The sequence below is a fragment of the Parasteatoda tepidariorum genome, chromosome 3, assembly GCF_982258835.1.
Source record: "Parasteatoda tepidariorum strain Cologne lab strain chromosome 3, Ptep-v5.0, whole genome shotgun sequence".
NCBI lineage: Eukaryota > Metazoa > Arthropoda > Arachnida > Araneae > Theridiidae > Parasteatoda > Parasteatoda tepidariorum.
Genome location: NC_141757.1, coordinates 71,352,297 through 71,376,959, shown reverse-complemented (window position 1 = coordinate 71,376,959; position 24,663 = coordinate 71,352,297). Strand labels below are relative to the sequence as shown.

The 24,663-nt window shown below is 25.4% G+C and overlaps 1 protein-coding gene across 3 annotated transcripts in view; it reads left to right on the top strand.

Moving 5' to 3' along the window:
• LRR (capping protein regulator and myosin 1 linker 1 leucine rich repeat protein) overlaps window positions 1–24,663 on the top strand; it is a 58,483-nt gene that overhangs the window by 15,634 nt on the left and 18,186 nt on the right. For 2 of the 3 annotated variants that reach the window (XM_087159513.1, XM_087159515.1), the window contains exons 10-31: window positions 231–325; window positions 635–676; window positions 2,972–3,159; window positions 3,861–3,938; window positions 5,446–5,633; window positions 6,531–6,682; window positions 8,418–8,517; window positions 8,638–8,796; window positions 10,139–10,276; window positions 11,144–11,237; window positions 11,324–11,422; window positions 12,100–12,231; window positions 12,504–12,620; window positions 12,831–12,893; window positions 13,804–13,913; window positions 15,258–15,345; window positions 15,440–15,583; window positions 15,694–15,714; window positions 17,846–17,915; window positions 19,895–19,951; window positions 21,935–22,154; window positions 23,701–23,814. In XM_087159513.1, coding sequence (XP_087015639.1) covers window positions 231–325; window positions 635–676; window positions 2,972–3,159; window positions 3,861–3,938; window positions 5,446–5,633; window positions 6,531–6,682; window positions 8,418–8,517; window positions 8,638–8,796; window positions 10,139–10,276; window positions 11,144–11,237; window positions 11,324–11,422; window positions 12,100–12,231; window positions 12,504–12,620; window positions 12,831–12,893; window positions 13,804–13,913; window positions 15,258–15,345; window positions 15,440–15,583; window positions 15,694–15,714; window positions 17,846–17,915; window positions 19,895–19,951; window positions 21,935–22,154; window positions 23,701–23,814 — 2,469 coding nt within the window. The remainder of the gene's footprint in view (window positions 1–230; window positions 326–634; window positions 677–2,971; window positions 3,160–3,860; window positions 3,939–5,445; window positions 5,634–6,530; window positions 6,683–8,417; window positions 8,518–8,637; window positions 8,797–10,138; window positions 10,277–11,143; window positions 11,238–11,323; window positions 11,423–12,099; window positions 12,232–12,503; window positions 12,621–12,830; window positions 12,894–13,803; window positions 13,914–15,257; window positions 15,346–15,439; window positions 15,584–15,693; window positions 15,715–17,845; window positions 17,916–19,894; window positions 19,952–21,934; window positions 22,155–23,700; window positions 23,815–24,663) is intronic. The other variant, XM_087159514.1, reaches the window with a different exon arrangement.

Here is a 24,663-nt window from a genome sequence, read left to right as displayed (position 1 = left end):
AATTTGCCAATTAGTACATTGTAATAATAGAGACAAGTACTAATAATTTTGCTGTCATTTTTACTGTTGTATGATATTAAATAAGCGATATTAAGACTTCTGATAAACATTTTCTTAATACATTACAACTGAAACAGGTTGTTGGTTAGATTTTTGATTTCTTAACACTTCAATATTATTAATTAATTTGATGGATATATTACCTATTCATTTTAAATAATTTTTTTCAGGGATTTTGCATATAAGTTATCGTTAGCTCTTATTGCTAATCCTCACACACCTCTCCATACCATAGATTTATCAAACAATTTAATTGAAGATAAAGGTAGGTATTATATGATTTTAAGATTTTGATATAAAATAACAATTTTTTTAATATAAAATTAATAATATGTTACTCTCTGAAAATATTCATTTTATTTATTTTGGAATTTCAAAGATTTATGATTCAAAGTTTAGAAGTTGTAGTGTACTAAATAAGTTAAGTAAAAATAAGTTGATTTTCAATTTATTAAATTAATGTATTGTTTTTTTAGATTAAAACTGAAAAAAAAAAGAACTTTTTCTTAGTACTATAGAATGCTGTATATGTGTGGTTGCTCAGATTCATAAACTCTACTATTTTTATTTACAGGAATAAACAGTCTTTGCGGAATTATTGCCAAAATTACGCAAGGTTAGTGATGTTCTGTTTCTGTATTTTATTAATTATGGCTTATGTCCAATAAATGTCTTTATATTTCTCAGATTAGATTTTTCATTATTTATTATTTAGAGACATACATTAAGTGTGCTGGTAATGTTTATGACAAATGAGCATTAGCAGTTCAAAACTATGAGCTTGATATTATTATTTTTTTAAGTCTTCATAAAAAAAACACTAAATGATTACAGGTCATTATTTAACAATATTATGTGATCCTTGGCCTTAAAAATAAGCCACTGCTGTCTTTTAATTGACACAAAAGTTTTATTTTACAAAGTTTTGATTTTCTATTTGATTTTTTTTCTAATCTTTGTTTACCAATGTAAAAATTAGCAATTGTGATTTATTATGTGCTAATATTACTTACTAATTTATATAACTTACAAAACAATTATTCTAGCATAATCAATAAATTTTTATCTAATTTTTATCTAGCTGTTGTATTAATTCATATGATTACGTTATCTGCTTTTCTAAAGCTTTATAATTATTGTTTCCGTAAAGCATTTTATAATTTTATTCTCAAGCTTAAAGTGTTTCATGTATTCTAATATAAATATTAGAAAGTTAGTTATTTTATATTAAATTCATTAATTTCACTATTTTAATTAATACTTTAATTTTAAAAATGTGAAGATTCATCTTTTTGTAGTTTCAAAATTTAAAGTTTTTGGTTTAATCAAATACTCAAAATATTCAGAGTCTTAAAAGTTTTTAATTTGTATTAACAGTAAAAGGCTGCCCCAATAAAAAATAATGTGGCAAAAATTCTTTGTCTGGATATTTCCAATCATAGCCTAAATGAAAATACATTTTATAGAAATTATTTTTCCTGAAAAAATAAATTTGTAATGATGTATCAGTTAAATAGTTTTTATAAAACAATTTATAAGGATTAAAAATTTTCATTATTAAAAATTGCAACTATAATTTTTTGATATATTTCTCTTTGAAATATTTTATATATATTATTATTTCATGTCAAATAATCACGGCAGTTAAATTATAGGATTTGGTATTTTTTGAATTGTTATTTTAATTGGTACGCATTTTAGATATATAATGTAGCAGGATATTTTAGTTTACATAAATCATGTCATGTAAAGCAAAAATTTCCCTTGTATTTTTTAATAAAAACAAAGTAATAATGATAAATAAGAATCAAAATTATTATTTGTCATTTTACATTTAGTGCAATATTAATTTGTAGAAGTTTTTTCTGTTAGTCTTCATTTCATTTATCGTTAGTTATAGCTTATTCATTTGCTTTTAAATTTAAAAAAAAAAATCTTTATTGCAGCTTAATTCTTTTTTTTTTTCTCTATTATAAAAATAAGTTTAAAAATTTTAACATACCTGATGCATTTCGGAATTCATAAAAATATCAAAATTTTTATGTTAAGGTATGTAAAATTTTTAATTTTTTTCATTGTATGGTATTGGCATTTTAAACTTATTTCCCATATTTTGGGTATGTACTAGAGATGAGTTTGAGCTCATGTTTGGAGATCCAAGTTTAAAGACTTTTTATGCAATATTCATAATATTCTTTCATGTCCAAGCGGTTTGTAATTGAGACTACCTGTATTTTTTATCATCATATTTAATACTGTTAAATTCTGTGTATTTAATGGTTAACTATTATAAGTTTTATAAATCTGTTAAGTTTGAAGGTAAGAAGAAAAAATATGCAGATTGAAAAATATTATGAACGTGAAAGCTTTGCATAACAAGCACATGTAGGTTTAGGGCTCTACAGCTTAAACTGAGCCTTTTTTAATTTTTAGTATATATATAAAACAATATAATCCCAGTGCCAAAACATATCCAAGCATGGGAAAATTTAACTGGCTGACATAAAATTAATTTTTAAATTTTTTTTTTTAACCTTTCAACTGATATTAAAAAGAATTCTATGAGAGTTTCATGAAATTCTGTTAAGTGCAGGACTTCGTTTCTCAAAAAAAAATCTATTAGAAACATTTAAAAAAATTAACAATATCAAATACAGTTGCATAGATATAAAACAAAATGAAGTCCATTAACTGACTAATGAATTTAGACATTAAAACAGATCGTGTGCAAAATCCACTCTCAAATACAGATCTATCACAAATGATTTTTCTCAAGTATATACTCAAAAGGACACTTTGAAATTCATAAAATGATATAGATGTTTCTTTAAAAAATATTTTTATTCACAAAATTTCTAAACTTTCATTTATAAAATATTTTAAAATACTTTATTTTCTTAATTATTTAAAGGTGCTGGTCAACTGGGAGGCACTGTAGGTCGTCTGCAGAAGGGCTTGATCCATCTGAATTTAAGCAGGACAGGTCTTACATCAAAAGGCATTAACACCCTTGCTCATGCTCTTTCATTAAATCGTGCCATGCCTTCAACTCTTACATTCCTTAATCTCAGTGATAATCTCTTCAAAGATGATGTTAATGTAAGATAACTTTTTAGTGACTATCCTTTGCTTGATAATTTTGTTTAGTTAATATTCTATATAATGTTCAGTTTCATACGCTTTTTAACTGCCTTTTTTAAGAGTATTATGCATAGAAATTATTTAACTACCCTAACCTATTACAAATATATTAATTAATATAGCACTTTTATAATGTGAGACATATTTAACTGATGAGAAATATCGAGACATCATTAATTTTGAAGTTATAACTCTTTGTACATAATATTTTCTATCTTACTTGTTAATCCAAGCCTCTTAAATAGCTACTACCTAAACCAGTTTTGTGAAGAAGAAAAAATTCATTTTTAATCCCCATTTTATTGATTCCCAATTCCAGGTGATTCTCTTTACAAGTAGACATTTTTTTTAAAATTATATTAAAGATTTTAAAAAAAAATAATAAGTATTGTTTTGGAAAAAATTTGTTTTCTTCATATAATCATATCTTTAAAAAGAAATAAGATTAAAAAAAATAGATTCAGTTCAAACTTAAAGATGACAGTAAAAAGTGAAATTCTTAGATAAATATTTAAGCTTTAGGAGAAGTTCTCAAATTTTAAATATTTTTTGGAAAAAATTAATAAATAAAATCATAGTGAGTTTGCATTCATTTTATATCCATGCTCTATGTTTTTAATTTGGTTTTATATTTGTTTGATTATTTATTGCTTTTACAGAATTTGTATAATTTTCTGGCTCAACCAAATGCTTTGACGCATTTGGATTTATCTGGAACTGAATGTGCATTAGATACAGTGAGTATTTTTATCTATATTAAAAAAAGTGTATTTTCTAAGTGTAGAATCTAATTGAACAAAAATAGGAAGAAGAAAAAACTTAGTATTTTAAAAGCCATGAGTTGATAAATGAATTTTTGTATTATTTTTTTATATTCTTGTGTTAATAAATTGTTTTTGCCCAATAGTATAATAAATGACGAGTTATCCAAGTGTTTCTCAGCTGAGGACCATGGGGAAAAACCGTTTATGTCAATTTTTCATGAAAATAACAATTTTGTTGGCTTACTAATAAAAATTATGACAAATCTATAATGTGAAAAACGGGTACCCTGTGCGTTATTACACAGTTAAGATGGGCTGTGCTTTTTGGGTGGGGGGGAACCTACCTTTCTGTGCTCAAAAGAATTTTTTCTACGAATCTGCTTTTATAGACATAAACCATAGCCATCCCCATGGTCTTCAAATATCATAACACAGTAGTGGATCAAAGAATTTTTTCGAAGTAAGAAAAGATAATTATCTTTATTCTAGATGTAATATCGCGAATAATTTATGTACACCATGTATGAATAAAAATAGTTAATAAAGAAAAGCTGTTTCCTTTCCCTTTAAAATGTTTAAATATTAGGAAGTAAGAAGCTGAGAGATATATAAATGAAAACAAAATTCTTATCCTAGTATGAAATACTAAGGTATCCTAGTATGACTTATTAAGTCATAGTTGACTCTGGCTGGTCAAATGTCAACTATGACTATGTTGTTTACTAAAATGTAAAAATGAAATTTCATGTCTATTGTAAAAAATATGTTTTCTTTTGGGCAACATAAAAGACCAAGTGATTAATATTTATTTACTTAATTCTTATTTAAGTTTAATTAAATAATAATGAGAGTGAAATTTTGAAATTTCTTTTATTAAATTCTACCCTTTATAAATTTTTTTCATCTCTCAAGCTAGTTCTACCTAATGCTGGCCAAATTTTTATTGGGAAAGACTATTCCATGTTCATTGGTCATGTAAAAGTCTCTCAATGTTGATTGAAAGGTCTTTCTCTTGTTTAGAATACCCTGTTAAGCAGCACATATTTAGTATAAGTATATTTAGTAGCTCTGGTTACTAGCTATAACATGCCAACTCAACAGTAATTGTTATATGGATGCAGGAAATTTTTTCCCCCTCAGTTATTAATACATTATTAATAGTGGAGGTAAACGTTTGAGCATCAAAGTGCATTGCCAAAGTTGTTTTTGGAATTGTCTTTTGATGATATAATAAGCAAGTATTTTTCTTTTATTTTACTGAAAAAAATTTGATTTTTTTAATAAAATTTTTTATTTTTTTTAGTATTAATTTTTTTAAAGTATTTCTTTTAACATGCAGTTGTATACTATTCATTTTTCTGTATTTCTTGTTTTATTGTCCTTAACTAGGTGTTTCTTTTTAGTGATATTTATTTTATAAATGTGTAAATATTACTTTTTAAATTTTTTGATGATAATTAGTTTGATATTACTTTTTAAGGTATTTGGTGCTTTACTCCGTGGTTGTACACAAAAATTAGCAGTTTTAATATTGTCCAGGAATCAGTTCTCTGCTAAGAAGTCAAAAGAAGTTAATGTTCCTCCTTCATTTAAAGCTTTTTTCTCAAGCACAGTAGCTCTTAAACAATTAAATATGTCTGGAAATAAATTGCCTGTAGAAGCATTAAAGTAAGTTAATTGATTAGTTCCTTCATTAATTAATATCAAAAGAAATTTTTTTGTTGTACTGTTATTTTATAAGTTTTTATCATGTAAAGATTTATACTTTAGTTGCATAATTTTTTTTTACTCAAATGAGAATTTGGTTTAAGTTTTCTTTAAAGTTTTCAATGTGTTATATTTATACATAAATTCCATAATGCAAAATTTTTCCTTTCATATTCATTGATCAAATCCCTTAATTTGACATTATTGAATTTCTACACATAATTGCTTTTATAAAACCGCGCTATGTAAATGTGTTAGGAAGTAATAAAGTCAAAATTAAAAGTATTAGTCAAAGAAAATCCTGAAAGTACTAAGAATTTATTTTTTTATTATGTATTTATTTATTTTTTAAAAAACTCATGTAAAATTATATTTTTATAGATATAACTTGTACTTATTAAGACTGTAATATCAGAATTTATCATTTTGTCTTTTATTTGTGTTAATTCAGAAATGACGCTGCCATCGCATTGCTTTTAGGAATTACCTCTCTCTTAAAAGGAGTCATTCTTATTCTAACTGGCGATAAGTAAGGTTGTCCAGCTTAAGACCATTTGTTTGTTTATATTACATTTTCCTAATTTTTAATAAGTGTTATTAAGTTTAATTTTGGAGTCTATTCAATAAGTCTATATTCAATGAGCGCAGAATAACTGCAGAATTATTTAATTAGGGTTGCTAGGATAAAAAAAGCATATAATTTATGGAAGTTTCATTGCTTTTGAAAGGAATTAAAATACCCTTTAATTTAAAAAAAGGGGGGAAATTGTTTTAATTATTATTTTTTTTAAACTAAAAAGCATGAATATTTCTATTGTTTTTAAATTTTGTAGAAATCAGAAAAAAATTATTTTACAGGGCTATGCTGTTAGGACTAGCCTGCAATGAAATAGCCACAGATATTTCTCTTGATCTTAGTAATAATGAGTTAAAATCTCATGGAGCACTTGTTCTTGAGTCATGTTTACCTGGAATAAGATGCTTGTGCAGTTTAGACATAAGTGATAATGGTAAGTACAGATTTTTTTAAAATTATGATTTACAGATTCTTCTTTTATTTTGAGCATCAGGAGGAAATACTTTAAAAGTACTCATCTTTAACCCATATAAATTTGATTAATATATACTGAAGAATAAAGAAAAAATATTTGAATCTGGTAATTTTTTTAAATGTCATTTTAGTGTTTGGATTATTTTTCTGAATGGATACTTAAATGCTCGAAAACACAAAGTGCTTTAAACTGCTGTATATCTCCCAAAACAATCAAAGTCCTTGTAAAATAATTTATTTTTAAAGCAAAACTATTTATACCCACTTCCTTGCAGACACAATAGATAATTTGATATTTAACTAATTAAAGTTAGCAAATTTATTTTGCAAAATAAAACTATTTGTCATTTGAAAAAATTGTTATAATTTATCTTGTTAAATATTGACAATATCTGCAGAACATTTGTAATTATCTGAAGTTTGTGTTCTTGAACATTCAATATAATTCTGCTCCTGAGCTGAAATTGTTATTTATACAATATTACTCACCTAATAAAATTATTTCTGACTTCAAAATATATGTTTAAATATTTTTTTTATTATAATTATAAAATTTACTTAAAAATGTAAATACAGAGTTGTAGACTATGTGAAAGAACAGTTTTTGTACATAAAAGCTGATTCAGAGAAAAAACGGTTTTGTGTGTAAAAAGGAAAGGATTTTTCCACAGAATGACCCATCTTTATAGTGTAATAACTCTTGGGGAGAATCGATTTTTCACGTTATTGATTTGTCAAAACTTAGTAATTTTTCAAAATGCAATAGATGATGATCAGTAATTTTTCAAAATGCAATAGATGATGATCCAATCATCAGTTTTTGAAAAATATACATGAACCCTTCTTTCCCCTTAATCTTCAAATAATAATTTATCTAATATTTTAAAATCTTTATAACACATAATTTTTTTTTTTACTATTTTGTTTGTTTGTTCCTTATTGTCTTTTCTTTTATTGTGTAAAGCAATTTACTACTTATCAAAAAAGTAGTTCTACCATTTCTACCAAACTGTAAAATGTAAACATAAGCTGCGGTTTTAATTACTTTTGAAATTAAACTGTTATATCATATTTCTTAGTTTGATATTCATACGTTCATACGTTTATTAATAGAATCCCGAGCAAGGGCATGTATATTCTTTCCTTCTCTGTACTATCTGTCCTCACTGTGGGAGCGACGTTGGCCCACCTAATATGGTGCCCCTGAAAGAGAGGCGAACAAAATCGCCCTGTATATGCCTGAATTGACGGATGTTAACATAGGCGGGCATTAGGGAAAAAAAAAACTTTTATTAATAGTTCCCAGTGGTAGAGATATAAAATTTTTTCATAATTTTGACAAACAAATGTTCATTTTATGCTGTTATAATGCAGATAAAAAGTGGGTAGAATAGTGGCCACCGTGCATTCATTGTGCCTGATGAGCTAGGCACACTTATTACATCCCATCCTCATCCCCTTTTCTGTGCCCAAAGCTATAGGAAGTATGGTACACTCTTGTTTAATTGTCACAGCTTTTATTTAAGAAATAACATTTTATCTGTAATAGTTAAACATAATTATCAAATAATTAATTTTGCTTTTGAATATATACATAGTTTTTTTTTTTTTTTTTTTTAAACTTGGTTTTATCAAAGAAAAAAAAATTTTTTTTTACTGTCAATATCAATTTTTTCCTCCATCTTTTCAAACAGGTTTTGATGTAGATTTAGCCAATATTGTTAATGCTGTTGCCAAAAATAAGTCCATCAAACATCTATCCCTTGGTAGAAATTTTATGAACATTAAACCTAAGTAAGCATGTTTTGTTATTATATTGACTTATTGTTAACTCATAAACATTAAATAAAAGTATTTTTAATTCCTAATTTTGAACATGCAGTAAATTGTTATTCATATTGGAAATATTTTTAGGTATATGACACGTGTTATGGATTCATTGGTACAATTAATTCAAGAAGAGGATACAGTTCTTGAATCATTATCGCTTGCTGATTCAAAGCTGAGGGGTGACGCTTGTGTTGTGATCAATGCTCTTGGTAGCAATCAGTGTCTAACAGCTATTGATATAACGTATGATTTTTAATTGTCTTTTTTTAAAATTTTTTTATTAAATATTAATTTATTTATTGCTTTGAAAATGAGGCTCTGTTTTCTTTTTGCCTAATTAAATAATTGATTTGATTGAAGATCATTTCCTCTTTTCTAATTATGTTATTAGTTTTTTCTATAACATATTAAGTTAACACACTCCTATCAGATATGTATAATATACACGAATATTCGAGCGCTGTTCACAAAAAATATGTTACTATCGCAGAAAATTTTTTAGTAGCACTCATTATAAACGAAAAACAACCCCTATTTTACCCTGCAGTCAATATATTTCAGCATTACTGAAAAATTTTAAGTATTACTTATTAAAAAAAAATTTAAACATAAATTCTCTGATCAATCAGGCCACCAATTTTGCGAAGATTGATTTGAAAATTTCTTTCTCTGCTCCTCCAGCCCCACTTTTTTCTTCAATAACACCATTGCATTTGACTTTCAGGCATCTATTAACCAATATAGAGTTTTAGAAAAATTAAAATATTTTTAAAAAAATTGGGGATTTTCAAATTTTGCTGAAATAGATGGTGACAATAGGGTTCAAACTAATTTGAAAAGATAATTAATATTTTGGTATTTAAGAGTTAATTATAATTGCTTACAGAAAGTTTTTTAATAGATTTTCTGTTTTGAGAAAGTTTTTCATTTTATCAAAATCTGCCCTTAATTAGAATATGTATATAAAATGAATTTTAGCACAAAATTTTTATTACCTTCAATTGGTAAAAAGGTTTATAGTGTAACCCATCATTTAGTACAAAATAGTTATATAGTGTTATTAGTTATATTAGTGCTGGTATTCAGTGTTATGAAATCTGTATGGGAAAGAATTTGATTACTTATTAAGGGTGGTAATAAAATAATTCAGATTTATAATAAACTTTTTTTTAGTTTGCAGGTAAGGACGAATTAACATAAAGTCTGCTTTGGTTTAAAGCTTTTTATGTTTCTTGTGGGAAAAATATAATGAATTATCACAAAGCTTTTATGTAAAATAAATAAAATACAAATGTTTTCTGATTGATTTTGTTGTTTATCTACATTTTTGTATTTCATGTAAAATAAAAAAAAATAGAAATATTCTGTAACACAATAAAGTCTTAACTAGATGGAACTCAACTAATCAGAATTTTCAAAGTTAGTTATTTAAAATAAAAGAAAAATTTCTTGCAATAAAATCAGTGTTCTTTTGTCTTTGTATTCCTTTTCTGTAGCTATTGGAAGAAAACAGATGTGAATTATCAAATATTTTCTTATAATTTTTTGGACTCATGGAATTAAAGATAAATTACTTGTTTTATAGTGGAAATTATATGGGTGGCGCTGGTGCTAAAACACTTGCAAAAGCTTTGCAAATAAACTCTAAACTAAGATCTATTCTTTGGGATAAAAATGCAACTCCACCTCAAGGATTCCATGATGTAGCCTACGCTCTGGAAAAGTGAGTTTAATTTATTACCTGCTTCAATAAATAAGTGAAAGATCATTTTGGATTACAAACAGGATAATATTTTTGAGACACAAATTTATGTGATTATAAACTTCGATTAATAATTGATGAACAAGTAAGTCGATCAACTACTAGTTATCTAATATAGATCCTTTTTATAATTTGAGCGATTAATGATTTGAGTGTAATTAAGCGGAACAGAATAACATTTTGATTAAGTTCTGATCAAGACATATGGATAATTTTTGCTTTAATATCTTCTGCCCTCATGACAAATCTCAACTTTTTCTTATTCTTGGGTAATTAGTACATGTTGATAAAAGAGGAGAATAAATCTATCAAGACTTCAGTCTTTTTTCTCTCTAACATTAGTGTTTAAGAACATTAGTATTAAGTTCATTTAGCCAAATATTTTAATCTTTACGATTCACCTTTTTAGGATAAAACCAATTCATAAATGCCTTTAAGGTGTAAAATACATGTAGTTTTCAAGCAGTACCAGTGTATTGTAACTTAAGCCTGGGTATTTCTCATCAAAAAGTTGTAACAGTAGTTTATAAATTTATTTTAAGCATTATCTTAACACTTTTAAAACTTTTTAGATATTGTAGTTTTTAATTAGTTTTCTAAGCACAAATTTTTTCTAAACAAAATATACATAAATAATAATTTTTGAGAAAATTGGACTTCTGGTGATTTTGTTTGATTTTTAAATCAAATTTTTTTGAAACCTGTCCTATTTTAAAGAATTCAACAAACAATTTTATCCAAGTTTAATATTTGTAAATATTTTGTTGGTCACATCATGAATTTACACAAAAAATTACATTGTTTATACAATTATATATATATTTTTAGGAATTTTACTCTGAGATACATGCCCTGCCCAATATTTGATGCAACAGCAGCTATGAAAATTGCTCCAGAAAAAACTGAGTCAGCTTTAAAAAGGGTATTTATGTTCTATTAGCTTAATCTTCCAATAATTTATTTTAAACTATGTCAATTTTATATATTTTCTTTTTGAAACCTTTTTAGATTGAAGATTGCTTACATCGTAATGTTTCTCCCAAGAAATATATAAATGGTCGACAATTCCGCCTTCAACAAGGATTCTTACTAAGCTCAGCACAACAGGTATATTTTATTACTTGACATTTTTCCATTAAGCAATTGTAAGCCTATTAAATTCAGAGGTTTTATTTGCAGGCCACATTTAGTTTATGAATGCAGATATTTCGGATCTGAGATTCTCTTTTGGACTTAGTTGTTACTGATAGATCTAACAGATCATAATAAAGCTGTTATCTGTGAAAATAGATGCAAGTTATGCAGAAATTTTCAAAAACGAATTTCTCTTCTCACTAGCTTGATTAGTAAAGAAGAGTGAACAACACACTAACAGACTCAAATTTTTTTTTGTTTTATTTAATTTCTAATTTTTTTAAATATAATTTGGCTGCATATTCATTAATATTTTTCTTAATCCTCTAAACTTTAAATATCTATGTAAGCAAATTAATATAACATTTTCCTCTCCAAATGCTTTGTTAGAAATATTTGTCGGGCTTGAAAATGTTCTGAGATTTATACAAATGGCTAGATGACAAGAAAATTTCATGAACATACATTATGATTTGAAAACATTTTTCTTGGTAAGGATTTATCATTCCTTAGAATCAACCTTTAACTGTAAATATTAAAATTTATAACTGGAGATATGCATCTTTTTGAACTTTTCTAAAATCTTATTGCAAATAAAATTCTTTCTTAATGATTCTTAAATTAATATGTTCTTTTCATATTATTTGTAGAATGTTGATCGATTAATGGTACATTTGCAAGATTCTGTTAACAATTTAAAGAGAGTTACACCTGAAGGGGCTACTAATGATGAAATAGAAAGAGTTGAAGGTTTCTTGAGTGATGCCAATAATGCAAAGCAGGTGAGCTAGGTTCATATTCTGTGTATTACGATTGTACTTTTTTTTAAGAGGGGGAGTGGCTGAATGAGTACTGTGATTTGTCATTCATAAATTCTTGTTCAGTGCTCACACATAACTGGAACTTTTTTTAAAAAAAATAAGCTTAAAATTCTTTATTTTTATACATTGTACTTTAATATGGCAGTGATATGAAATTCCATTGAGTTTTAAATATTTGAACAGTTTATTGATTTTAGAAGAGAAATCTCATCAAAATTTTTTTGTCTCTGTAGCTTTTAACTAGGTTGCATGAGGTGGTATTATTGCAAGAAGAATCTGGAAATGCAATTGAGAAAAGGCTACAAGATTTTGTGAAAGAACTTTTGGATACAATCGAAAACCACCTGATAGTAAGTTTAGTTGATTTTATTCATTTTCCCTTTCTTTTTGCTAATTTATCATTCTTGTAATATGCTTTTTTTTTAAAGTCTATTAAATTTTATATGTTGAAAAATTTCTTCACTTTTTTTTGTAGATCATCCAAACTAAAATTATTTTTTATTTGTGAATTTTAAAAATACCTTACTAATATCCAAATTATATGTCTTTTCTTTATTTAGAGTACAGCATCTTGCATGCTTAAGTGTGTGGAAGATCAGTGCCCTAACATCATAGGTGACGATGTAAGTTTTCTGTGCTTAAATACTTAATTTATATTAATTACGAATATTAAAAATGCTTTTTTTTTAGTTTTTTGTGTGTAAAAAACTAGGGTGATAATTTAGATTAAATTTTGATTTTAAAAATGAAACATTTAATTTAAAATCTAAATCAGAACCAAAACATTATAGAACAATGTACTTATTAAAAAATCAATACCTGACATTAAACTAAACTATATGTACTGAGATTTATATCATTCAAGATACATTGCAAAAGAAAAAAGAATCTTTAGGATCAGATACCAGCTTATATCAAAAAAAAAAAAAAAAAAAAAAAAAACTGTCTGAACAAGAGATCCAATACGCTCACTCTTAACAAATATGCATAGCAGTTTCCAATTTCAAAGAACATAAATAATTCTGGATCTGTAAACCTACTTACATATTTAAAAAACTAAAATAAAATAAATAAATGAAGCAAAAGAAAAAAATCCAGTTTGTAAATTATATATTTGCTCTGCACCCTTCCTAGTTAATAGCTTAATTGCGGGATTAAAAAATTAAGTTGAATGATTTCATTTTGTAAATGACTTAATTTCAGATTTATAACCAATTTGTTTATATTTTGTTTTGCTACCTCTACTTTTAAAGTTTAATGCTTATACCGATCAAATAATTTGCTTTTTCCTTTCAGTATTTTTCTTTTATCTCAAAATTTATGCATAAAAAAATCTTACTCTCATTTATTATGATCACTACTTATTGTGAATCAGTAATTATGATTATTAATTAGTGTATTTGAAAGGACTCTTTCAGATACATTGGTATTACTTATTGTTATTTTATTAATGGTAATAGACCTTAAAAGTAATAATTTAAAATATTGAATTTTTTTATAATAATTTTTACTATTTTTATACTTATATTTTAGGTTCGTCGAGATTTAGAAAAATTGTGTCAAGATAGGGGAGTTATTCCCATCGACTTTGTGAGACATTCTTTGCTTGAACAAACTGGTACAAGTATTATAAACAAAGTCAGGTAAGAGCTACTTACTTAAAAAACGGATTTAGTGTGATACCTAATTTTATATATTTATATCAGGGTTGGAGTTTTTGCCGGCAAAAAGGGGTTTTTGCCAGGACAGTGGCAAAAACTGGTAAAAACCGGCAAAAACCAAATTATCTAAATTGCTGATTAAATATTATTACAAAATACTTGAAACAAATTTAAATCAATCATAAGGAATAATAATTTTGATACATTACATGAAAAAATTATTTTTAACATATTAATAATTAATATAATGGTAATAATTTTTAAAAGATTGAAAGTTTGTGATCTCTTTTCATTTTAGAATCCTAAAATAAATGTTTTTTTACAAATAAATAAATATTATTTGCATAATATTATTATTTATTATAAAAAATTATTATTTGTACAATAATTAACTACACATATTGATAGATATTTTATGTTTTAAATTATAGTTATATTAATTTAAAATAAGTTCATTTCACTGGAAAAAAAAGAATAATCACAAATTTTCCAATCAATAATGTTTTAAACTACTAAAATGATATATTATTACATTATCATTTAATTATGGAATAATAATTTTGTTAATTTTTTTGTAATTATTTATATTTATAGTATATATTTCAATTTTAGGAATAATTTTGTATCAAAAATGTGTTTTTGTCCTCTCATCTTGGAAAATATAGGTTTTTGCCACTTTTTGCCAATTTGCTTGGCAAAAACCTGTTTTTGCCAGGACGGTTTTTACCGGTATTTACCATGGTTTTTTCCACCTGTGGCAAAATCTTGCCAACCCTGATTTATATCTATTTAAAATGAACATTATTAAGTGGAAAGTGATATTAATCTTATTTCAATTGATGATTTAGCTTAATCATTTTCTAACGTTATAAAAAATTTTATACAACAAAGCTTACAGCAGAGCAAATGAGTAACTTTCTCATTAAAATCTATTTAAATTTTTCAAGTTTCAAATCTTATTAAATTGAAATTTAATTGTTTAATGTATTTTTCACTAAAATATTTTTATTACTATTTTGATTTAAACTTTAATTAAAAAATGAGAAAAAAAACTTTTATTTACTTGCGTTATCAATAAACTAATATTTCTTTTAAAATTATCATGGAAAGTTGAAAGTAATTAAACTTATATTTGTTTCAACAAAAATTATAGAGCAATTTTTTATTTATTTATTTAATTTATTGACTTTTTTTGTGCATACCCCCATATTTCTACTTCAATATAATATTTGATTGATATGCTCTTAATTCTTATAAGTGAAGAACATTATATAATATTGATGTACTCTGAAGATTTAAAATTGATGTGCTCCTAATTTTTATTAGTGAAGTAAACCTATCTGTTGCTGCTCATGTGTCGGACAGAATACTAGATGAAATCATAGAAACTTTATCTCGAAGTCATCGAGAATTGGTAGGTAGCTTTTTTTTGTAAAATCTGCTGTAGAAAACTTTTTAGCAAAAATGTGATTTGAATAATTAAATAAATTAACATCACTGTTTTACAGCATGATCAAGTTAATCAACAACGGTGCACAACTCCTGATGTTTTGCGTGGTGGTATATGTGTTGAAAGTGGTCTTAGGATAAGTCACAGTGGTGATTCTCAATTGGATAGAGATAGCTATAGTGAAAATTCAGATTCACCTCTAGTAAGTATATTTGAAGTATTTCTCTGCCAAATTGAAATTAATTTAAGATTTTACACTTAATCTTTTAGCTGAATTAAATTTAATTATAAATATTTCTATCATGCTCTCAGCAGTTGGCATGGCTTAATTTGGTAAGTTATAAATTTTCTTAAAGTAAAAGTACTTTAAATAATCTTCTTTATTGGTTTTATTGTATTATATTTGTCCTTTTATTTCTTTGCATGGATCATTTTATTTTTTAATGTGACTTTGTGTTATATGACTTTTGTAGTTTTTTTTAAATAATTTTAGATAGCCAAAAACAGTCAAATTATTGTTAGACACTTTTAGAAAGTCCATTTTATTATGCTTGATCAGTTCAAGTAATGTTAGAAAAAGTTTTTTATGTTATTCCAGATACTTTATTTTTAAATTAGTTATGTAAGTTACTTTTGTCATATAAAGCTGATTGATAGCCAACTTTTTTTTAAATATCTTTAAGCACTATTACGATATATTTCCAAAGAATAGGTACTATTGAAATTATTATGTCCTTAGTGCAAGCAAAGAATACAGGATTAATAAATGATAGTTTTTTTTCAGTAAGTAAAGTTATAGAATAATTTAAATATAATATAAAATTTTGATACAAAAACCTTTTCAGAACAAATATAATTGTACAGATGTGCATTTACAAAAATGCTAGTTAATAATATTGCTAATTAATAATAAAAACTGAATATTTTCTAAAGGAAATATCGCTTTTTTATTTGAACTGATATTAATGCATACATTTTATCTAATAGATTTGCATAAATAGAGTTGATATGCATAAATGTATTTATTGATTTGTTATAAAAAAATTGAGATTAATAAAAATTGTTTAATTTACCTATTCTTTTCTTATCCTCATGGTATGAAAGTAATTTCATTTTCTAACTTTTTTAATAGTTGTTTGCTAATTAAGTTTTGAAAAATAATTAACACTGAGAAAGAGTAAGTTACCATCATATTAACGATATGTTGCATATAGCTGTGAATTACAATTCTAATAAATTTTAAAAGTCTTGTTATCACATATGTGTCCACATAGCCGAAATTTGTTTGTGTATTACAATAAATAATTGAGTTTTAAAATAATGCTGGTTTTGAGTCAAAGGCGATGCAAATAGTTGAAGTTGAATATGCGTTAATCAAACTCTTTTATATGCTTTGAATCTAATGCATGTAAAATTCCATCTCCTGATCTGCATGTGTTTTTGTAACAAAATGCGGTTTCTTTTGCACCCTTAAAGAAATGAGAATTGAATAAAACCTTCTGAAATTTGCCCTGTGACAAATACTTAAAGATTAAACTGTAATCAAATTTTTTAAAGAATTCATTTTATTTAAAATTCCAACACTGAATACATGAGTCACATAAAGTAACTTAAGAAATTTAAAAGTGTAGCCTAAGTTGTGCAAATCAATTAATTACTTGTAACTGGAAAAAAACAAAAATTTTATCGAAGGTTTTATATTGCATTTTACTCTATTTTAATTTTTGAAAAAAATTTCTTAAAGATTTTGCTACATAGCTATCCATAATTTTTTATATATTTGGTTTGTTACTAGGCGAATCAGAATTACTTTTTCAAAGATAAATACATTTTCATGCAGACAAATTTTCATACATAAAATAAAATATGCTGCATCTTTAAAATAAGCAATTTTTTTCTTTTTTGTTCAGAAATAAACTTGATAATTATTGGCTATGTATCCCATGTATGTTTTACTGAAATTCTTGAAAATCACTGTCAAATAACTTTTGTGATAACAGCATGAATAGCTGCTGAAAAAAATTATTTTATAAAGACATACCAAATAAGTGCAAAAAGAATCTGTTTAAAGAAGTAAAAAAATATTTCTGGAATGTTGCTTATAACTTATTTTAAAACACATTATTCCTGAGAAAGATTAAGCGATTTTTAAAAGTAAATCAGATTTATCTATTTAAAATGTTTTTAATTATTAAAAATTAACACTGACGATTAAAATAAGAATGTTAATTAATCTCAATGAAATTTCCTTAAAATTTAAATTAGTAAATTTAAATCATATAATTAGGAAATATTTAAATTTCATATGGTGCTTAATCTAAATCTGCTAAACTGTGTTGATATTAAGCATGATAATTTCAATATTTATGTTTATTTTTCAATATCTGAGCTTTGTAACTCATATGTTTCTATTAAGTAATTGTTTTTAGTGTTCTGCATATAAAAGTTTAATTTGTACATTCAGGCAACACCCAAGCTTACTAACAAACGAAAAAGTGTGCATGCCAGAAAGCTTAGACCTCAATCAGTTGTTGGTAAGTCCTTATAAAGGTATTACCTATGTTATTAATAAATATTTTAAAATTGTGTTTTTTCCTTGATTAAACAAATTCTATATTAACCTCTTTTTAAAAATATTTTATAATCGCCTAAATCTTATTTAATGTATTCATTATAATATGCATGATATGTGTTCAACTTTTATTTAAAATTAATTTCTAACCAGTAAATTTTATGGTTATTTTTTTAGTATTTTTTTGCATTAAGTTTTAATCTAATCCTTAAACTACATTTGTTTCAAGCATGTTATTTTAAAAGAAAATTTCTTTGAAAAATTAAAGTGGCAAAATATATTTTTTTGATTACTTGAATTTCAATGTTGTAATTTTCCCTTCACCTTTTTTCCCAAAAATTTATTGAAATTGATTTGAAAAGATTGATAAAATTTCTTATGCTAGTTATACAGTTTATTCTTTCTTTCTTGTTTTTAAAGACAGATGGCCACATGTTGACTATTTAAGGTCTGCCGCATGTGCACTACTAAACTTAGAACAGTTTTCATTAACATATTGTGTGATTTTGCATGTTAGAAATTAATTTCAGTTTTCTTTTTTGACTGAAAAACAAAAACTGCTGTTTTTAAAAATTAAGCCTGAATATTTGATATTGCTAATAATTTAAATTTTCCTTATCACTTTTTTTTTCTTTTTTTCTGAAAAATTAGCTTTGCTGTTACTTATGTTGAAATGTGATTCACTTTTTAGAATAAACTTAGTCATCCTCAATAAACTTTAGAACGAATATTATTTAAGAAAATTCTTTTATAAGATGTCTTATTTCTTACTGTAACTTGTATAGTATTTTACTCATTTTTAAATTTTTTACTTGTTGATAAACTAAATTGCAGTTGTGCAATTCTCTTATTTTTGTTTTACCAAGTCATATATATTGATATTTTAATTGAAATTTTACTGCAGTTTTGTTGAGGCTTGTCATATTAAAAATATTTCTTAATATTAGAGGAAAAAATATTATTTCATATTCTTCAATGCTGTTTGCTTTTAATATTCAGCCAATTTATTTTAATGACATTATAATATTAAAATAATTTAAGAATGTGTTATTAATTTATTAATATGTGTTATTAAGAATGTGTAGGAACTTTTTACAACAATATATTATACTAAACTATTTCACATATAAGAGAATAAATGATTTAAAAACTATGTTTTAGTAGCACTTTTTTTTTATCTGCATCAGAAGATAATTATTTTAATTATAATGATTTTTCTGTGTTTTGAACTCGTAAAAATTTTTTTCTTCTTTTTCTGGAATATTGGTTTCATTTAGTTGGTATCTTAAAAGTGTGTAGAATTTTGAAAGTGAAACAACATAAATTAATATTTATTATTTAAAAAATAGAGCATGAAGTATATTTTGCACTACATTTAAAACTCTATTAAATTTTTTTTTAAATATTTTATACTAGTGTTTATTAAAAGAAGTCTTACATAGCCTGAGCACGCTATAAGGATTTCAAATTATTAGCCTGTAAAAAAAACAAATATTAAAAGTATTCGCCAATTTTCAAAAGTCTTTGCCAAATGCAAATCTTAATTAATCGCCAAATTTACAATTTTATCACATTTGGCAAGGTGGTGAATACTTAGTGTGGGCTCTCCATGGCTAAAGCACATAAATTATCAAGTGGAATTTTGATTTGCTGAATTTGTTTATAAAATTATTTAAAAATTATAAATTTTTTTATTTCAACGTGTTTCATCCATAGTAAAGTTGAATCTTTAGATTTTTGTATTTTACATGCAATAATAATGTAATGTATCATATTGTTCTGAATTTATTTTAAGCTAATAAAAAAATTACAGAGAGCAATTTAGAGTTCTAAATGTTGTATCATTATTTTGTAATGGATTTAAATTAACAAATATTAACAAAATGCTGCACTTACAAGATTAAAATTTATATTTAATATTTTTATTTTCTTATTTTATAGATAGTGTAGAAGGTATAGCTGCTGATGATATCCCTGATCTTTTACCTAAAGATGAAGGTAATATTTTGAATTCTGATTCAGTATTTCTTCATCTTTTTTTAATTCCTCATTAATTATATGTTAAGTTTAAGTTTTCTGAAATTAATTTAGTAATTCAGTAACAATGAGGTACAATTTATTGAATTTTAAGAAAATATCATCTTTTGTATAAAATTTGTGTTTTTTTATTTTTGTTTATTCGTCAGAATATTGTCTTAATTTTTCTTTAGTGTTAAACTATCTTAGTTTAATTGAAAATGTTTATTAAAATTCCATTAACATTAAAGGAAAAAAATAAGTTAAACTATCATGGTTATCAATTAATGTATATTTTACTTCCCCAACTTTTGAATTCTATTTATTTACTTTGACATTATTCTCTGCATTGATGTCACAGTTTGTGTTTTGTTGTGTTATATGATATCACTTAAGCTTGCATAAGTGGTTGAATTTGTTTCTACCTCCCTCTCCCTTCCCCAACCTAAACTCTTAAGAAATATGGCAAATTACTCTTATCTTCAATTTTTGGCTACTTAACATTCCTTTATAAGTGGATGACAATTCTGATGAAGAGATCATATTTATATTCATTAAAATGTGTAAACTGTCACTTTTAGTGCTAAGCTTTCCAAACAGTTATGATTATCATGTAAAATTGATAAAAATTTCTTAGTCTTCCTGCTTTTAAGATTCCTCCATCATTAAGGTACTTCTAAATTTGCTAACTTTTTAACAATTTAAATGCTTTGATAAATTTATGAAAAAGGTAATTTTTCAAATTGCGTAATTAATTTTTAGATATTGATTTGTAATTTTAATAATTTTTCTTAATAATAATTCTTTATAAAGAACTCAATCTGAGTGGTATGACCTATTAATTTAAATACTGTTGAATGTGATCTATTTGTCTTAAAGCATGCTTTTTGTTGTTTCCTTACTGATTCTTGTCAAATATTTAAAAACTTAGATTGATAAAAATAAGTAATAAATTTTTTTTTTCTTGTTTTGTATGCATGTTAGTTTTAATTTGTAAAAAATGTTTTTTTAAAATTTTTCTCTTTTATGCATTATTTTTTTATAGATTAATCTTGTTTTTATTTTGTCTCATAGTTATATAATTCATTACATTTTGCGGAATGACTAGGGAGGCTTTCATACTGATTTAAGTTATTGAGATTTAAACCTTTTACAAAATCTGCTTGGGATTCAAACTTTCTAAAATTTATGTTACCTATTTTTAAGTAATATTGTTTATATTGAGGTACGATGGCACTATAGTTTAGACTCTAAGCTGTCTTTGTGGAAGAGTTATATCATCAGTGATGGCTTAAAGCTCATCCATTTTCAGATTGATGTGTACCAGCTTGCCTGGGAATTAAAGTCAGGTGATACACAATGCTGACTACTTGTAACCTCCATGACCCCATAGCTGCAAATGGTCTGTTATAAGCCACAGGGCCATGGAAGTTAAAGTTTTATTTTTATTGTTTATAATATTAATCAATAGTTAATGAGATATCAGCACTGTACAATCTCTGCTTAACATGTGGAAAAATACTCAAACATGATTATATTTTTAGCCTCGCCACTGTCTTTTTCGTACTCTTTTGGAAATTAGTAGAAGCCTTCTTTTATTTACCTTCCATTTTCTGGCAATATTGCTCCAAGTTTTATTTTCATCTGTTTGTCACGTGTGGTCATTTACGTTAAACCCTGATGGAAGCAGGCTTGTGCCCCCAAATGATAAAATGCATTATTACTCTAAAAAAATTGTTAGTTTGTTCTAAAAACCAAGTGTAGAAAAGCTTTGTATCAGTATTAATTTTATTCAATGTCTGCTGCCATTTTCAGTTCTTTTTTTTAAATCTCCATTTTAATAAAAAAAATTTTTGTTGCTTTCTCTCATGTTTTTTGTTAAAGGTTTTTCTTTTCTAGCAATGTAATTTTTCAAATCAAATAATAATTGTGTGCAATAATTTAATAAAAAAATTTTTTTCCTAGAGAGTTTACCGAGTCTCTCCCCTATGTCAGAAAAATTGGAACATCTGGGCAAAGCTCGTCCAAAACGTCCTAAGACAAGAGCACCCACACGACCTGCAATTCAGGGTAAAGAAGTAAAAGATGAACCTCAAGATCTTGGAGAAGGTCTTGAAAATTTTTTCCGTCAACAAAGAAATTCTTTGTCAACTCCTACTCTCTCTCCGGATTCAGAAGATATTCGGTAAACTTGCATTTTAATATTTGCTTTACCTAACTGAATTCAAAATTTGTATTCTACTTTAGTTATTAGCCTAATAACTGAATTTATTTTTATTCTCTTTGTGCTTTTTCTAAACAAAAATGAAACTTATAGGAATTAATGTTAAAAAGATTAAAAAAATAATTAGATTTTCAAACCTTTGGAAAATAAGAAATAATGTTCAAAATTTTTTTCGCTATGTTCTGCAGGTTCCACAAACAAATAATCAGCATAATGAATTTTAATGTTATACATTACATAAATTTGAAATAAAATTTTCTGAACCTGCGATTTTTTTCTTCTTTGATTAGCTGTCATTTTTAATTTAATAAAATAATAGTTCCTTGCTACTTTGCTAGCACAAGGAACAATACAAATAAAAAACAAATGGAAAATGTTATTTTGAATATCAAAGAGAAGAACCATAGATTAGATCACTCCAAAATTTGAAGGAATTAATTTAAAGTTTTACATTACTTTAATTTTTTAAATGATATTTTCTAAATCTGAAATGCACTCCTTTTTTTGATTGCCTTTCATTTTTGAGTTAATAAAATAGTGCCTTCTTATGTGACTATAACAAGGAATAATCGGAACAAAACAGACATGGAAAATGATAAAAGGAAAATAACTCCTCCTTCTACACATGAAAATAAGAATCAGGCCAATATTTTAGTTTATAACTTTTATTGCCGATTGATATTTTGAGTTTATTTTGTGTTGAGTAATAATAGGAGGAAAGGAATCTGGTTAATAAAATAAAAAAAAGATGTATACATTTATTTATTTTCTTCTTTTTGCTGTAATAAAAAGGGGTGTCTGCTGTAATATATATATATATATATATATATATATATATATATATATATATATATATATATATATATATATATATATATATAGGGTGGCACTTATGGTTGAGTGTTGTTGGGCCATGTAGATAGCAGTAGGAAGGCAAAAATATTTTATTAGCTTCACATAGTATATTCAAAACAATTTCTATCAATGGCAAATGAACTTCCCTCTATTTTGTTAAATTTTAGGGAAAATGGGAAATCTTAGTTTTTAGTAAAGGGAATATTTTGTTTGCTCTATCATGTTTATTAGTTTCTTGGTATACACTATGTTTCAGGTGTCCAATTTTTTTGAAAGGGGCAAAATTTAAACATTTTCAATAATTCTCAATTTTTTCCTATGATTAAAAAAAAAATTAATTTCTTCCACCCTGGCTAAATTTCTGTCTAGCTCCTTTTTAAAAGCTAAATTTAAATCTCCTCATATATTAATTTGATAACTCTTGAAATAGTATAAATTTTTTTTTCTAGCAAGTTATTGGGGTGGAAACTTTTTAAGATTTCAAAAATTATTTAAGTGGATGCATACCCAACATGTCCTCCCCCTCCCAAATGACCCCTTTGCTACTCACTATTCATCTGTATGTTCCTAGAGAAGGCATTATTAAATGTAATCAAGCAGTGATTTCCATATTTGTTTATTTTTAAATTATATTCTTGCATTGTATTTTTAGAGAAAGGGCTGGTAGTAGTAGCACATCTGTCAGTATGCTGAGTGGTGATATAGCATCATCTGATTATGTTGTTAAAGTAGATAAATCACCTGACAATGAAAAGAAAGAAAGAGGGTGAGTCTCTGACTATTACTCCACTACTTTTCAGGGGAATATTTTATGCCTCCTGATATAGAGGTACTTATATCTATAGCAAGCTTCACTGCCAGAGCTCTTCTAAGTGAAAAGCTAAGAGTAATGAATTTTACTTTTATTTTTATGAATCTCTTTTTAAATAGTTTAAAAATGTATGATACAAAAGGAAGAAGAATGATTGTAGAGAATGATTTGGAAATGTTTATATAGAAATTGTGCAATATTGGAACATTTTAAATAGTTGTTAGTTTCCTTCTGCAGAGTCCGTGTTTTTAATTTAAATCAAATAACATCAATGTTGAGATTTAAATTCGTTTTCTGATATTTCAGTGTTTTGAAATGTTAATTGAAACTTCCTTTTGTTCTGCCCGTATGTACATTGGATGCTTTTACTGTATAACAGCCATGGGAATTTACTTAAAATTTATATAACAAAAATGTGCAATACAATTGTTAATCCTTCTTTTTGGAAAAATACTTAATATGTTTTGTAAAATGATTTGTCAGTCAAATGTGTGCATTGAGCTTTGTCAGTGCAAAGAAACTTGTGCCAATAATGTTATGAAAAACTTGCTCTCTATACTGCCTCTTTTTTTAAAAAATAAAACAAATGTGTCAAATTTTTAACTTGTGTCCCTTTTGTTTCTGTTGTTGAGAAGCAGTTTTTTTCCTTCTCTTATTTGTATAATTAATATTATATTTAATTTTAGAAACTTCTCATGTTATATCTTGTGCCTTTTTTTTTAAATGAGAGAATAATTATTGGATAACTTTATTATAATACATAGTTACTTTGATATAATATAGCTTATTTTTACTTTAATAATC